Below are 14,587 nucleotides of genomic sequence, written 5' to 3'. Positions count from 1 at the left end.
TTGTGTCTTGCCCTCAATATACCCGTTTGCCATTGTTTGACCCATGCCTGTTATGACCACGTCTCTGTCTAATAAAAGCCTGCAGATGGATCCGCATGTCTCACATCTCGTTTGCCCCGTTATCATAGGCATAGCTTGACGTTTGAGTTTAGGGGGGCCAAACGAACCGATGGATTTGGTCAGACGTACTTTTAAACAAATTTTAGTTTTGCTATAGTAAATCTACATATTCACATAGAGCAGTGGCAAGTGCATGAGGTTGTCATTGTAACCACATACATTGCACACGAATTACAGCTGCGCTTCTATTTTGCCACACTAAACTTAGCAATAAACACGTTTAAAATGCACAATAAACATGTCTGTCAAAACGATCTCAAAGGAGGCTTTTATTAAGCAAATCAAGAAGTGAATTACTCATCCACTGTTTTTAAAACAGACATGTGTTGGGCTTGATTCAAGTTAATGCACAATGAGGCATTTTTATTTCTTATTGAATAGACAATAAACAGTTTATATTCTAAAATATATTTAAAGGTTGTGTTCTGTGAAAATTAAATAACATTTGAATGTAAATGGTCAGCATAAAAGTAGTGTGCGGCTAAACCTGCTGTGTCCTGTGGATCACCTTTATCTGATTGTCGGAGTCCGGAATCATTAAGCACGGCATTAATATCTTCATCTGAGTTTTCCGTTGTCTCCAGATTTCTCTGCAGTTAGTGTATGTTCGTAACGTGGAACATCATTTTATTCCACACAACAGGCAAGCATTACCGGGAGACGTTGTGGGAGATGTTAAGTTTGTTTTGATTTATTAATTTACTTACAACAACAGTTTAAAATGTATTAACTTTTACGTATTTACTTTTACATGTATTAATAACTGCATTATATAAATTTTTACGTCATAGAAAAAGCTTTATAAATAAATATTTAGAAAAATTCTTAAATTGCTATGGGGGAGCCAGGCCCCCCTGGCCCCCCCACAAGCTACGCCCATGGTTACTATATATATATATATATATATATATATATATATATATATATATATATATATATATATATATATATAGACAATAATGTGTTTTTAGGCTACTTCCTTTAAAACAGTGGTTTTCAACTCCGGTCCTGGGGACCCACTGCTCTGCACATTTTGTATGTCTCTCTTATCTGATACTGACACAATTCAGTTTATGGAGCTCCCTCCTAAGGAGCTGATGTGCAGAGAAGTGGATCCCCAGGACAAGAGTTGAGATGGTCACATTTTCAAAATCCATACAGTAAACAGGATAAATGTGTACATTTAGAAGACTTTAAAACACTGGTTCCAAACAAAGAAGCCGCTTATATTAGAACATCTTTATATTTAATTTATACATACTTGTAAGTTTAAAGGAAGGTCATTTGCAAATACATGGAAGTCATCTGAAGGTTACTCTATCCATGTTATCTAAATATAGTACTAACCATTCTCTTAGCTTTTCTACCAGTGTGAGTATTAGCAATAGTTTGCGCTCGACCTGGTCTAATTTACAATCGCGGTATGACACTCTAAATCGGATTTGTGCTTGCTGAGCACTGACATTCTGAGAGGTAATATCAGGGTGAGTGAATCATGCAGTTCTCCACACCCTTGACTCCTTCCCCTCCCCAACCATCCTCTCCAATCTATAGGCTACACTATTACTCAATCTTATTTTTAAGCGCTCCCAAACACAGAGAGGGGCTGTTTCACAGCTTGTAGGAGCAAGTGATTGAGAGGACTGGGACAGAAAGTTGATTTGCATCCATTTGCAAAAAAAGGAAGCAGGTAAAGTGAGGTAATTGGTCAGACACATGATTTACAGAGCGCGGGGATGTCTGCACTGACAGATTCGATGCGTAATTACTGTGAGACTTTAAAGAGGCGCGCGCTCGTGTTGCTTTTACGTCGATGAGGTGTAAACGTAAAGCTTGTGTGCATGAGTGAGACCCGGAGGCGCAGTCAGTATCTCTCTGAATAAAGATAAACACAAGCTTAGGAGGAACTTGCAGAACTTTTTGCCCTACTAAAGTAGGACAATGCCTGTTCGACGGGGACACGTTGCGCCTCAGAACACCTTCCTGGACACCATCATTCGCAAATTCGACGGTCAAAGTAAGTGTATGACTTTTGTTTGTTTGTGTTTTGTTAAATGAACGCTGAATACGGTGTTAACATGTTTATGATGATGGCGATGATGATGATGGTGATTAGTATTCACAATTTTAATAATTTTATTATCGTTATCATTCGAATTTGATTATTTATTACAGTTATTTAGATATTATTGTTTTGTTTACACTGTCTTTGTCAAAGTGCCGAAATAGATGAATTGTTAAAGGTTTAACTCTTCGAAATGTTAACTTTTTTTTTACATTTTTATTTATTTTTTAAATTATAATTAATAACTCGAGAGTCAAATCAAGCCAAGAAACTGGACATTGTAGATGTAACTACAAATTCACAGGATCTTTTTATATTAATTTATCAATTTATTTAATTTTTATTTAATATAAATAAACAAAATATATAAATGAATGAATGAGCATTCAGGTGTGAAGTATGTGGGTTTTTTCTGTGACTTAAAAACTGTGACTTTAATAATAACTACTTAATAATTGTAATTATTTAAAGTTATAAGTTGATCTTTCTTTTAACGGAGGTAAAACAGACATGCTTTTTGTTTTGGTTCTACATGAATGTGATTTATGAATGTCTTGCATCTCGTTTCATGCTTTACCTCAACAGACCGCAAATTCATCATCGCCAATGCTCGAGTTGAAAACTGCGCCATCATCTTCTGCAATGATGGATTTTGCGGCATGTGCGGCTACACGCGTGCAGAGGTCATGCAGAAGCCGTGTACCTGCAGCTTTCTGTATGGACCGCATACTGGACGACCTGCCATGGCCCAGATGGCCAAAGCCTTACTGGGCTCTGAAGAAAGAAAAGTGGAGATCTCCCTATACAGGAAAGATGGTAAGTTTCTAGGAGGTGTTTGTTAAATTTGTGTATTTATACATTCATTTTGTAGGTGTCATTACAGTGACATTAAAAAAAAACTGGCCTAGCAGGATAATATGACAACAGGAAATAATTAATGGCTTTGATCACAAGTTTATAAAAAAGCAATTTCATGCGTTTACTTTTATTTGATATATTTTTGTCAATGACTTGCAACCCTGCACTCATCGTATTTCATTGGACCCACTAATACTCATTCCCTGAACATTATGCTATTTCTTTTCTGCTGTGACATTTGATGTGTCCCATGATGATTGATCTTGGAGTTTAGCCCCTCTTGTGGAAGTCTCTCTTACCATAGCATCCTTTTATTGTGGATACTCAACTGAAAGATAGATACAAGTGCTATTCTAATTATGTCTATTTCTGTCCTCTCCTATTTAAAGATTGCATTTCTGGATGCTGTATTGATTTCCAGGACAGCTGGGAGTTTGAGAATAGAAACAATAGTCATAGAAGACATAATTGCAAAGGACAATTTCTCACTATCCAGATCAATTCCCCTACCCAATTCCCAGTGCTATATGCTAGTAATCCAATTGGTTGCATAAGGGCGTCATTATATTGTGTCCTCTAGTGATGCTCAAGACAGAGGACGATGCATACAGTGAGGATTTGAGTCTACAATGCTAACAAGTCAGCAACTCAACAACGTCCATGATCAATCAGAGATGCTCCTATATGACTATTTTAAAGGCAAGAATATGCTAACATGTTAACAGAGCAGATAAACATACACATAAACCGTCCTATAGGGTTTAAGCAGCATGTCCCCAGCACAGGGTATTTTTCCACTGATCTGGATGTTAGGAATACATCTCAGTGTGGCCCTGTGTAACCTAACCACCCTAAATTTCTCAGGTGTGCTCAGACTACATTTAGTCCTTCCGAAATATGAGACCTCTCCGTTTTCGGGCTTCCTTACACTGTCGTCTAAATTTCAGTACAGTGTGTCACTCACTGGTAACAGATTTTAGGATATATGTGTACAATTGTGGTTATCTATTGACGTATGGGGGTCTGTGGGTATTGTGTCATTGTATCTTATGTCAAGTCCATCACCCTATGCCTACAGGATTATCATTGGCCGGCATGTTCAGTATGTGTATCGGAATACAATAGCAATATAAATATAAGCTATTGTTGGTGTTCAGATGCCATGTTCGAAAGTTTAGGCATGTTTTATGAAAGTGGTGTAAAATGCATTATGTAAAATCTGGATAGTTTCCAGTAGAGATGAGGTTGATGATGGTTACCAGAGCTTTATTACTAGCTATTTTTCAGTCAGTTTTTTTGATTGTATGCTGAAACTTATGGTTGTATTGACAGCATCTAATGTATGCTTAGCTGTAGTAATGTGAAAACTTTTTAAATTATATTATAAATATATTTGTATAGTTACATTTTTACTAGTTTTGAGTACCTAAATCTACGTATTCAAAATGTAATAGGCAGGTAAGTCACATTTAGTTAAAATATATAGTACTATATCGATTAAAAAAAAAAGTTAAATTATGGCCTTTTTCTCACATAGAGCTAACTGACTTTTTTAATTGACATTATTTCTGGAATATAATCCATTAATAGAATGAATTACATTTATGATAATTTTATGGTGTAAATAAGTCAATTACTTTTTAGCCACAGCTATCTCAAAATAACAAAATAAAAATGTAAAAGATTAAGGAATGATTCAATCTTTACAGAATTGTCATTAAAGATTTTAGACTAAGTTTAGACTTGTATAAAGTGCAACCAGTGTAAAGTGATGGAATCCTAAACAAATTGAATACGGCACCAGAAATCACACAGACCAGAATGAAATTCAAACAGGTAAATGTGTTAAATAAATGTGATGTCATTGAATATATTTAATTCAGTACAGTTAAAACCAATCTATTAGTAGAACTAAATATTCAATGAACTTAAAAAGATTTGTAAACATTTCTACATCTCTGAAACATTTAAATGAGAGCTGTTAATATGATAATGCACGTTCAATGTCTATGCAAATTCATGAAAATGTATGTGTGTCAGTAGCACATTTTACATATGAATACATATGATTGCTGAGGAAATCATGTTGCGTTTGCCATTGTGTTTATGGGCTTCTCCTATTTGTCAGTGGAATGCATTGTCACCCATAAAAATATAATACTCTTAATTCCTAATTAGTCATCAAAATTTAAATAAAATACTTCAAAAGATATTTCACGCAAATAATACACAAAGGAAAAAATGGAAAAGCCTTCAACATTCAACCACATTCAATGTAAATGATATTGGAAGAGATTTGCTTTCTTGTGTATCCATACCAAAAGATGCCTAATAATGACTTTAAAAATGAAATAATCAGTAGCAGGACTTTGCTTTAAAAATTTTTTTTTTAGCTACTCTTAACCATAAATATGAGTAAGATGTTATAAATGTGTAGATGGCTATAGTCCAGAGGGTCATTTATTACTGAAAACTAATGTGAGGTAATGAAGGTGTCATGGTCAGTAATAACGTCCAGCAGTCTGGAGAGGACTGCTGGAAGTTTCTGCACAAATGACCTGCTGGAAGGAAACATAAAAAGCTCCTTCGAGGGAACTTTGAAGGATAATGATGCTTCAGCGAAATTCTGTAATACATGGGAAGGCCATGGGGCATATTCAAAATCTTCTAGGGATGTACAATAATCTATTTCTGATTAGAAAACTAGTATAATCAGCATAAATAACAGTTTTGTTTTATGAACCTCAAGACGTAGTGCCTTCTCATTATGTTACCCAGTGCACCAATGCACTAGTTTTCTTGTAAAGGCACTCTTGTTGCAGCAATGATCCTTGCCTCTGAAGAGAGTCCTTGGGAAGGATGTTGAAAGCAAAGCGTGGAACTAATGGTGGTTGCACCAGTAATCCTCTAACACAAAAGAGCAATTCCAATTAGTAAATGCCCATCCCTCTTTAAAGCCTGTTGGTTCTCTGAGGTTTATCTATGAGGAAATGATTGGGAATTGTATAAAGCATAGCAGATGATCACTTAATGATGACCCCTGGGGCAGATTATGCTCTTGCAGTAAATGATCTGGGGATGACTTTTAATAGGAACTCCCCATTTCAAACTTTGCTTACATTTTTTTTTCTTTACCTTAATGAGATAAAACCGAGCCTCATTAGTTTGAGCTTTATATTTGATGGAAATATTGGTGGTATTCTTTCCTTGTTAAGAAATCTTTCACACAAACTGAATATTCAGTCATTTGTTGCATGCCTTAATGAGTAGTTATTTATAGTAGAGTAACCAAGCTGCTCTTTCCCATAATAAAAATGAATGGTTAACACAAATGTCAAGCTAGGGCAAAAGTTCCATCTATTCTTCACAAAAACTATTGTATGACTTCAGAACATTCTGAAATACTTTTTATGATGCTTTTTGTCCATGGTGGTTGCACCAGTAATCCTCTAACACAAAAGAGCAATTCCAATTAGTAAATGCCCATCCCTCTTTAAAGCCTGTTGGTTCTCTGAGGTTTATCTATGAGGAAATGATTGGGAATTGTATAAAGCATAGCAGATGATCACTTAATGATGACCCCTGGGGCAGATTATGCTCTTGCAGTAAATTATCTGGGGATGACTTTTAATAGGAACTCCCCATTTCAAACTTTGCTTACATTTTTTTTTCTTTACCTTAATGAGATAAAACCGAGCCTCATTAGTTTGAGCTTTATATTTGATGGAAATATTGGTGGTATTCTTTCCTTGTTAAGAAATCTTTCACACAAACTGAATATTCAGTCATTTGTTGCATGCCTTAATGAGTAGTTATTTATAGTAGAGTAACCAAGCTGCTCTTTCCCATAATAAAAATGAATGGTTAACACAAATGTCAAGCCAGGGCAAAAGTTCCATCTATTCTTCACAAAAACTATTGTATGACTTCAGAACATTCTGAAATACTTTTTATGATGCTTTTTGTCATTTTTTTGGAGCTTGACTGTCTCTGTTCCCCATTCACTTGCATTAAAGGAATAGTTCACCCAAAAATGAAAACATGCTGAAAATATACTCAAACTCATCTACATCTTGGATGACCTGAGAGTTCCCCAAATATTCATTTTTGGATGAACTATTCCTTTAAAAATTTTAAATAAAGAATCTAAATATTGTAACATGAACGGTGTAAAGACAACAGCTGTCACTTTAAGAGGTGAACACCGTATTTACAGTATTTTTCACCCATCTTCTCTAGACACTAAATCGTATAAGCATGAATTACTTTCTAAGAAGTATTTTAATAACAATTAACAAGAAATTAGCAGTAAGCTATTTCCCACGGAACCATAAAAAATTCTAAAACACGACCCAATTATGAGCATAACATGGAAGGATCCAATGGAAGACCTCTGATCAACAGATAAGACCGAGGATGACCCTGCTCATCAGTCTTCATACTCTGGTAATGGCCTCCTCAGCTATAATTAGACAGAGTAATGACTGAAACCGTCTCTGGGAGTTAATTATTTAAATGTTCGTTCTTCATCCCTGAACTCTCATAGGAGAGTCTAGTCAGAAAGCCCTCCTCAGCATTCATGAGTTTGGAGTTTCTTATTTTTCAGATGCTGATAGACCTTATGGATTTATTTATTTGTTTGTATGCTGCTAACCTGGTTTTGCAGTCGATATCACCATAGGATCAAAGTTAGAGTTAAACTAAATGAATACTTTACAAGTGGCATAGAAAATGATCAACAATGTTTAATCTGTAATGTTAATAGATCATCTGCTAATGTGTTTACAGTCATCCTCTAGAGTCCAATTCAGTTTTAATTTTGTAATGTTTGCTTATTATATATTTATTTTGCTGTTGTTATCCTAAAAGAACATTGTATTTAAACATTTTGTTTGTCCATTGACTTACTGACTACATTTTGTTTGCTTTATGACATGCCACAGGTTCAAAATTTGTTTCACTGCTCAAATTTCTAAGTTTTTTCAGAGCTGGCAGTGTAACATGAACCCCAGCAGGCTTGTGTTGGTGTTTTCCTAAGAGGAGTCACAAATACACCAGTAGTTCAGCTCAAACCTTAGGCTATTATCTAAATTTGCATGCAATTTGCTTCATGATATTCAAATCCTATGAGTAAGGAGACGAGGACGCATACTGGTGATACAGAGCTACCTGCTACATCTTGCTTTCTTAATTGCAGCAGGTATTCTCAAAAATAAATAATTGCCCACCATACAAAAGGTAAAGCTGCCTGAGATCTGCAATTATAGAGTTCTGCAAATTTCTGCAACTCATTCACAAAGTTACATATGTCGCTCAGCCACTGTGTATTTATTAAGTATTCTAGCTAATTCGATAGTGCTTTATGCTGCAAATAAGATTGTAGTATTTATTGTACCACATTTAAATCCATTCTGTGGAATTTTACAGTTAAATTTTCTTTATTTGGGCTAATTTGATGCTTTCAGAAACAAATACTAGAGCAGAGGTACTTAATGCTAGATCCCACTTTGAGATCTTGAGAAATTTTAAAATGAAATTATGAAAAGAATATAACAATTATATAATGCAGTATAATCATTTTGAATATAGGCCTATTTATCAGCAGGGGTGGTTCTAGGATGAGCAGATATCTGGGGCTTAGCCCAGAGACATCCATGTATGTGTCAGAATACACAGGATACACTTCAAATAAAATGTTTAAAAGGTACATTGGCTAAGTGGCTTAATTTTTCCTTAAAGTGACAAGTATATTTAAACATAAGGTTCTATAGCATACACATGTTTTTTAAGGAGCTCTTGCATGCATTAACACTGCACTTACAAATTGCAAATATTACAAACTAAATTACAAATATTATGAGATTAATGTGTTAAATATAACATTTAGAACACAGTAACATGAAATGATAAAAAAAAAAATAGAACGATACTTTTAAAAATGAGACTAAAATTGCCAGTAGGTGCCTGCAAGCCACAGTCGTTGAGTCATTTATTCAATCAATTTGTTCAAAACGGCCGATTCATTCAGGAAGTAAGAAACTGTTTTTATGAATGGGTCAGTGAATCACTGATTCAAAAACATGTTCAAAAACGCAAATTCATTCAGTAACGAGAAACAGCTGTGTGCAGAGAAGCACAACATGGCTTTGTTTAGAACCATTTTCGCGAAATGAAGCAAAAATAAAATTTTCTCTATGATTTTAAACCACTTAATATACATTTTTTGTTTATTGAATTGTTGCCCTGAAACTTAGCATTTATCATGGTCTATGGCAGACTTTTTTAACCAATCTGTTCATATAATCGCTTTAAATGTGTGTGTGCGTGCGTCCTAGAAAGTCTGCATATAATACCATGATTAAAAGTCTATATTTGTTGCTATACAGTAACAATAATCTCATTTTGACAGATGGTGAGATTGGTATTATGAAGTTATACTGTAAGTTACAGATAGAAGGAGCAGCAGTTTGCTGTTTAAGTGCTGGTTTAATATAAATTATTTTAAAGCACATGAAAACTCTTGATGACATCTCCCAAGACATGGTAATAAAAACATTCGGGGCTTCAGCCCCCTTAGCCCACCCCTAGTGCTTCCCCTGTTTATCAGTTTCATTGCTTTAAAATAAGGCTTATGGTATACTCTTAAAAATAAAGATTCTTTAGATAATAAAAAAATAAAGATTCAGGCATTAATGGTTCAGTGATGAGCTGTTAAACCATATGAAACCTCTCCATTGCACAAAATGTTCTTGATAGTAGAAAAATGTTTTACCCAAAGAAAAAAAAAATTCTTTTAAGAAATGTTCACTGAAAGACTCATTTTGGGGATCCCAAAATGGTTCTTCAGTGGGTGGCATTACTGTGAAATCCCCTTTTTTGAACCTTTATTTTTTATAGTATAAGAATGAATGAACCATAAACAAAGATGTGAAAATATATCCTTCTTTGTGGCACATGTAACGAATCAGCTCATGATGGACTTGAATCAAAATTACTAAAGATTCTCAGGACCCTAATATACAGTATATTGCCTATATACCAACATATAATATACACGCTTGTTTCGATCATATGAAGGCGAATTCATAGTTACTAAACAAGGTAGGATTACATATAGTGAAAGGATGACAGGAATGGGTTCCCTCATAAGCATGCCTAAAATAGTCTAAAAATATCAAAGACAACATACACCATGACCTGAAGGATACACTGTTCATTCAAAGAAAGGTTTTCCTATGAATTAATTAGTAGAAAAGTCAATTTCTACTGTGCATTTGTGCCTCTTGCTTCTGGAAAATGCAGTGAGAGTCTCTGCTCACATTCCTTTAGATCGTAAATGTATCTGGTGTCAGCGTTGCTATGGAACCAGGGGCCTGTTCGGCTTCCTGGGGTGTTACAGAGTATTTGTTAAATCTAGCTAACAAAATATATATTGTGTGTTTGAGTGGTCCAGACGCTACACACAAGAAGCAAAAGCAGCCACTTAAGCAATGATTCACTGACATGGAACCTGCAGTTCAGTAAGTGAGTCATGTTAATTCAGTAGCAGTATGGATTCACTGACATGGTGTGTAATGAGGTTCTTTATTAGGGAAGGAAGAAGTCGGAGTCAGCGTGACTGAGGCTCGGGTAATTTAATAAGCGTCCTGTAGGAACAGCTAATACAAGCAGGCGCTCTTGTGTGGCAAAACAAACAAAACTTATATAGCACTTCTGCGGTTCTCTATGCCCAGGCCACAGTCTCTCCCCCACGAGTCCTCAGTCTGTCTCTCTCCCTCTCTGTTCCCCCTGAGGCCTTTTACGACCTCTCCAGGCCAATCACTGAAACGAGAAGCAGGTGAATGTCATCATGCACTTGACCTACTTACTCACCGCTCGTCTCCGACTGCTCTCTCCCACTGCAGACTCTGCTAAACCACGCCCCCCTCGCCACATACCCCCACCCCCCGACTCAGGCCGGGGAGCCATCCCCATTCCGGGAGAGGACGTCAGCTACCACCATCTGTACCCCCGGCCTGTGGATCACCTTGAATTTGAATGGTTGCAATGCTAGATACCAACGGGTGATCCGCGCGTTGGTATCCTTCATGCAGTGGAGCCACTGCAGGGGCACGTGGTCCGAGCAGAGGGTGAACTCCCGTCCCAGGAGATAATAGCGGAATTCCTCCATTCCTGGAGAGGAAGTCTGCCACAGCCATCTGCGCCCCCGGCCTGTGGATCACCTTGAACTTAAATGGCCAGATACCAGATACCAACGAGTGATCTGTGCATTGGTATCCTTCATGCACTGAAGCCACTGCAGGGGCGTGTGGTCCGAACAGAGAGTGAACTCCCGGCCCAGGAGATAATAGCGGAGGGTGAGAACCGCCCACCGGATCGCCAGACACTCCTTTTCAATGGTGCTGTACATTGTCTCTCTCTTAGAGAGTTCCTCACCCTTTATCTCCTGGGCCAGGACCGCTCCAAGCCCCCTGTCCGATGCGTCCGTCTGCAGCAAGAAGGGGAGAGAAAAATCAGGAGAGTGCAGAAGCGGTCCGCCACACAGAGCAGCCTTTACCTGGGTAAAGGCATGCGGCCGAAGAATCTTATTCAAGAGTCGCTGAAACGTGGCCGGTGCCCTGAACAACCCGAACGGAAGCGTAACGAATTGGTGCAATCCGAACGGCGTGGTGAAGGCTGTTTTTTCTTTGGATAGAGGTGATAAGGGGATCTGCCAGTATCCTTTAATTAAATCCAGTGTCGAATAAAAACAAGCTGCACCCAGCTGATCAAGCAGTTCGTCAACCCGCGGCATTGGATATGCGTCAAATTTCGACACCTGATTAACCTTGTGATAATCCACACAGAATCGTTCCCGAGCCATCCGTTTTGGGTACCAAAACTATCGGGCTCGCCCAATCACTATGGGATTCCTCTATAACTCCCATCTCCAGCATCGCCTCTTATTCCACCTGAACCACCTTTTTTTGTGCTCAGGCAAACGATATGGCCGGCTGCGAACCACCACACCTGGCTCGGTTTCTATGTGGTGCTGTATGAGGTCCGTTCGACCAGGTAGGGGCGAAAACACATCCGCAAACGCTGCCTGTAGCTTGGCTACGTCAACGAGCTGCAAGGGCGAGAGGTGATCTCCCCCTGGAGCCAGAGCTAGTGATTGCCGTTTAGTATTTACCTCTGGCCCAAGATCCTCCTCCCCACTCACCACCGTCGCTAGCATCACTGACTCCGCCTCACTCCATTTTTTTAAGAGGTTGAGGTGATAAATCTGACGTGCTGAATAATTGATTTGTTAAATCAAATAAAAATTAGTGTGTCAGATTGGTCGAGACGCTACACTGTCCTGGGCCTGTAACAAATTTTCAGTTGACAGCCGCCCCAAGACGTGGAGTTTTGTTCTCAAGTCCAGCACGTATTGAATTTCATTTCGGCTTTCTGAAGGCCCGTCCTCCCAAGTTTCTCTCAGGACGTCTAGCACCCCGCGGGGCTGACGCCCATAGAGAAGCTCAAAGGGGGAGAACCCCGTGGAGGCTTGGGGGACCTCCCGCACAGCGAACAAGAGGGGTTCCAGCCATCTGTCCCAATTTTTGGCGTCTTCGTGAACGAACTTCCGAGTCATGGTTTTCAACGTGCGATTAAACCGTTCCACCAGACCGTCTGTTTGTGGGTGGTAGACGCTGGTGCAAATTGACTTAATGCCCAATACTCCGTACAGTTCGCGTAACGTACGTGACATGAACGCCGTGCCTTGACCAGTGAGAATCTCCTTTGGGATTCCCACTCGGGAAATTAACCGAAACAGCGCGTCCGCCACACTTTTTGCCGAAATGTTGCGAAGCGCGACTGCTTAAGGGTATCGTGTTGCGTAATCCACTAGGACTAACGCAAAGCGATGCCCGCTTGCCGACCGTTCTAATGGCCCGATGAGGTCCATGCCAATTCTCTCGAAGGGGGCCTGCATTAGCAGTAAAGGGCGCAAAGGCGCTTTTGGGGAGGCCGATGGGTTTACCAGCTGACATTCACGACAAGCTGCGCACCACCTGCGCACATTCTCGTGAATGCCCGGCCAAAAGAATCGGGCCATGAGATGATTTAGTGTTGCTGCCTGTCCTAAATGTCCCACCACTGGATTACAATGAGCTGCCTGGAAAAGCATTTCCCGACGGCCTTTAGGTACCAACAATTGGGTTGTATCCTGCTTTGTCTGAATGTCTTGTGTCACTCGGTACAACCACTTTTTTAAAACCGCAAAATAGGGATACGAGAGCGGACGGTCGGGATGGAGAGGCTGCCCGTCGATGATCTGAACCTGTTCAAATGCCTGTTTCAGGGACTCATCCTGGGACTGTTCCAGGGGGATATCATCACGTTCAGAGAGGATTAGCCTCTCATTCGCGCTCCGTTCCCCCGGCTCAGTATCCCGTGGTCCCGGTTCAGCCTCTCCCACCTACACGTCCGCTCCGGCCTCCAGCTTTCTCTCTCCACAAGATATATCTGCACACAAATAACCCAGTAATTGACTAAAGGCTGGCCAATTCATCCCCAAAATTAGCGGATGCCGGAGGTGTGGATTAATTGCGACCTCCACACTATGTTTTTGACCCCGAAATTGAATCAGCACGGACATTAAAGGATATTTCACCACACACCGCACCGGAACCATGCGGCTTCTATCCAATGCCTCGAGCTGAATCAAGCTTTGATGGATCGAGGTTTGGTTACACCCCGAATCCACCAAAGTGAGATAAGTACCCCCCTTAATACTCACAGGTATTTGGTACAGGCCAGCTTGATCGGGGGCAGCCTGTGGGTCGTCCGGGACCCGGATCAGTGCCCCGACCTCCATCACCGGGCACCGGTCAATGAAATGTCCGGGGTCCCCGCAACGCCAACAGTCCGGCCCAGACTTCCCCGCCGCCCTAGTGGCAGGAAGGGGGTCACGGGACTGGCGTGGAGAGAGCGGGAAAAAGGGAAGTGCTGTGGATCCCGCCCCGGCTAGCACCGCCCCCCTGGGGCTCTCAGGCCAGCGGCATACTCCGGAGGCGGCCCGCCCCTTCCCCGGGGAGGAACTTGAGGAGTGATTCCTGGATGGGACCTAGGAAAGGGAACAGGACGGGGGGAAGAAGGAACATTAGGAGAAGAGAGAGAGACCGCCGGCAGGGATTTGCCGACTCCTGGGCATGCCACCATCTGGTCCTCCGCTAACTGAATGGCCAGGTCCAGCAACGCCGGGCGGTGGCACTGGACACACTCCGCCGTCTTCTTCAGGAGACGGCCGATAAACTGCTCCAGCACCACACGGTCGAGGATCTGCACGGCGTCGCTTCCCCCGGCCAGCAGCCATTTGCGGCAGGCGTCCCGAAGCTGCTGAGCCAACACGAAGGGCCGGCCACTTTCCCCCAGATCCAGCGAGCAAAACCGCTGGCGATGTTGTTCTGGGCTCCGGCCGACCCGCTGCAGGATAGCTCGCTTCAGATCGGTGAGGACCAGGAGCTTTTGAGTGGGCAGTTGTTGGCCACCTGTGCCTCCCCTGACAGCAGTGGTATC

General features: G+C 40.4%; 1 protein-coding gene across 2 annotated transcripts in view; it reads left to right on the top strand.

Annotated features, from left to right (window-relative positions):
• Window positions 1–1,783: 1,783 nt before the first annotated feature.
• kcnh2a (potassium voltage-gated channel, subfamily H (eag-related), member 2a) overlaps window positions 1,784–14,587 on the top strand; it is a 45,698-nt gene continuing 32,894 nt past the window's right edge. The window contains exons 1-2 of one of the 2 annotated variants that reach the window (XM_016278339.1): window positions 1,784–2,137; window positions 2,771–3,001. In XM_016278339.1, coding sequence (XP_016133825.1) covers window positions 2,062–2,137; window positions 2,771–3,001 — 307 coding nt within the window. In that variant the 5' untranslated portion in view covers window positions 1,784–2,061. The remainder of the gene's footprint in view (window positions 2,138–2,770; window positions 3,002–14,587) is intronic. The other variant, XM_016278340.1, reaches the window with a different exon arrangement.

Source organism: Sinocyclocheilus grahami, unplaced genomic scaffold, assembly GCF_001515645.1.
Source record: "Sinocyclocheilus grahami isolate Dianchi unplaced genomic scaffold, SAMN03320097.WGS_v1.1 scaffold121.1, whole genome shotgun sequence".
Taxonomy (NCBI): Eukaryota; Metazoa; Chordata; class Actinopteri; order Cypriniformes; family Cyprinidae; genus Sinocyclocheilus; species Sinocyclocheilus grahami.
Note: the sequence above shows the minus strand (reverse complement) of the source record. Positions and strands in the feature narration are given on the sequence as shown.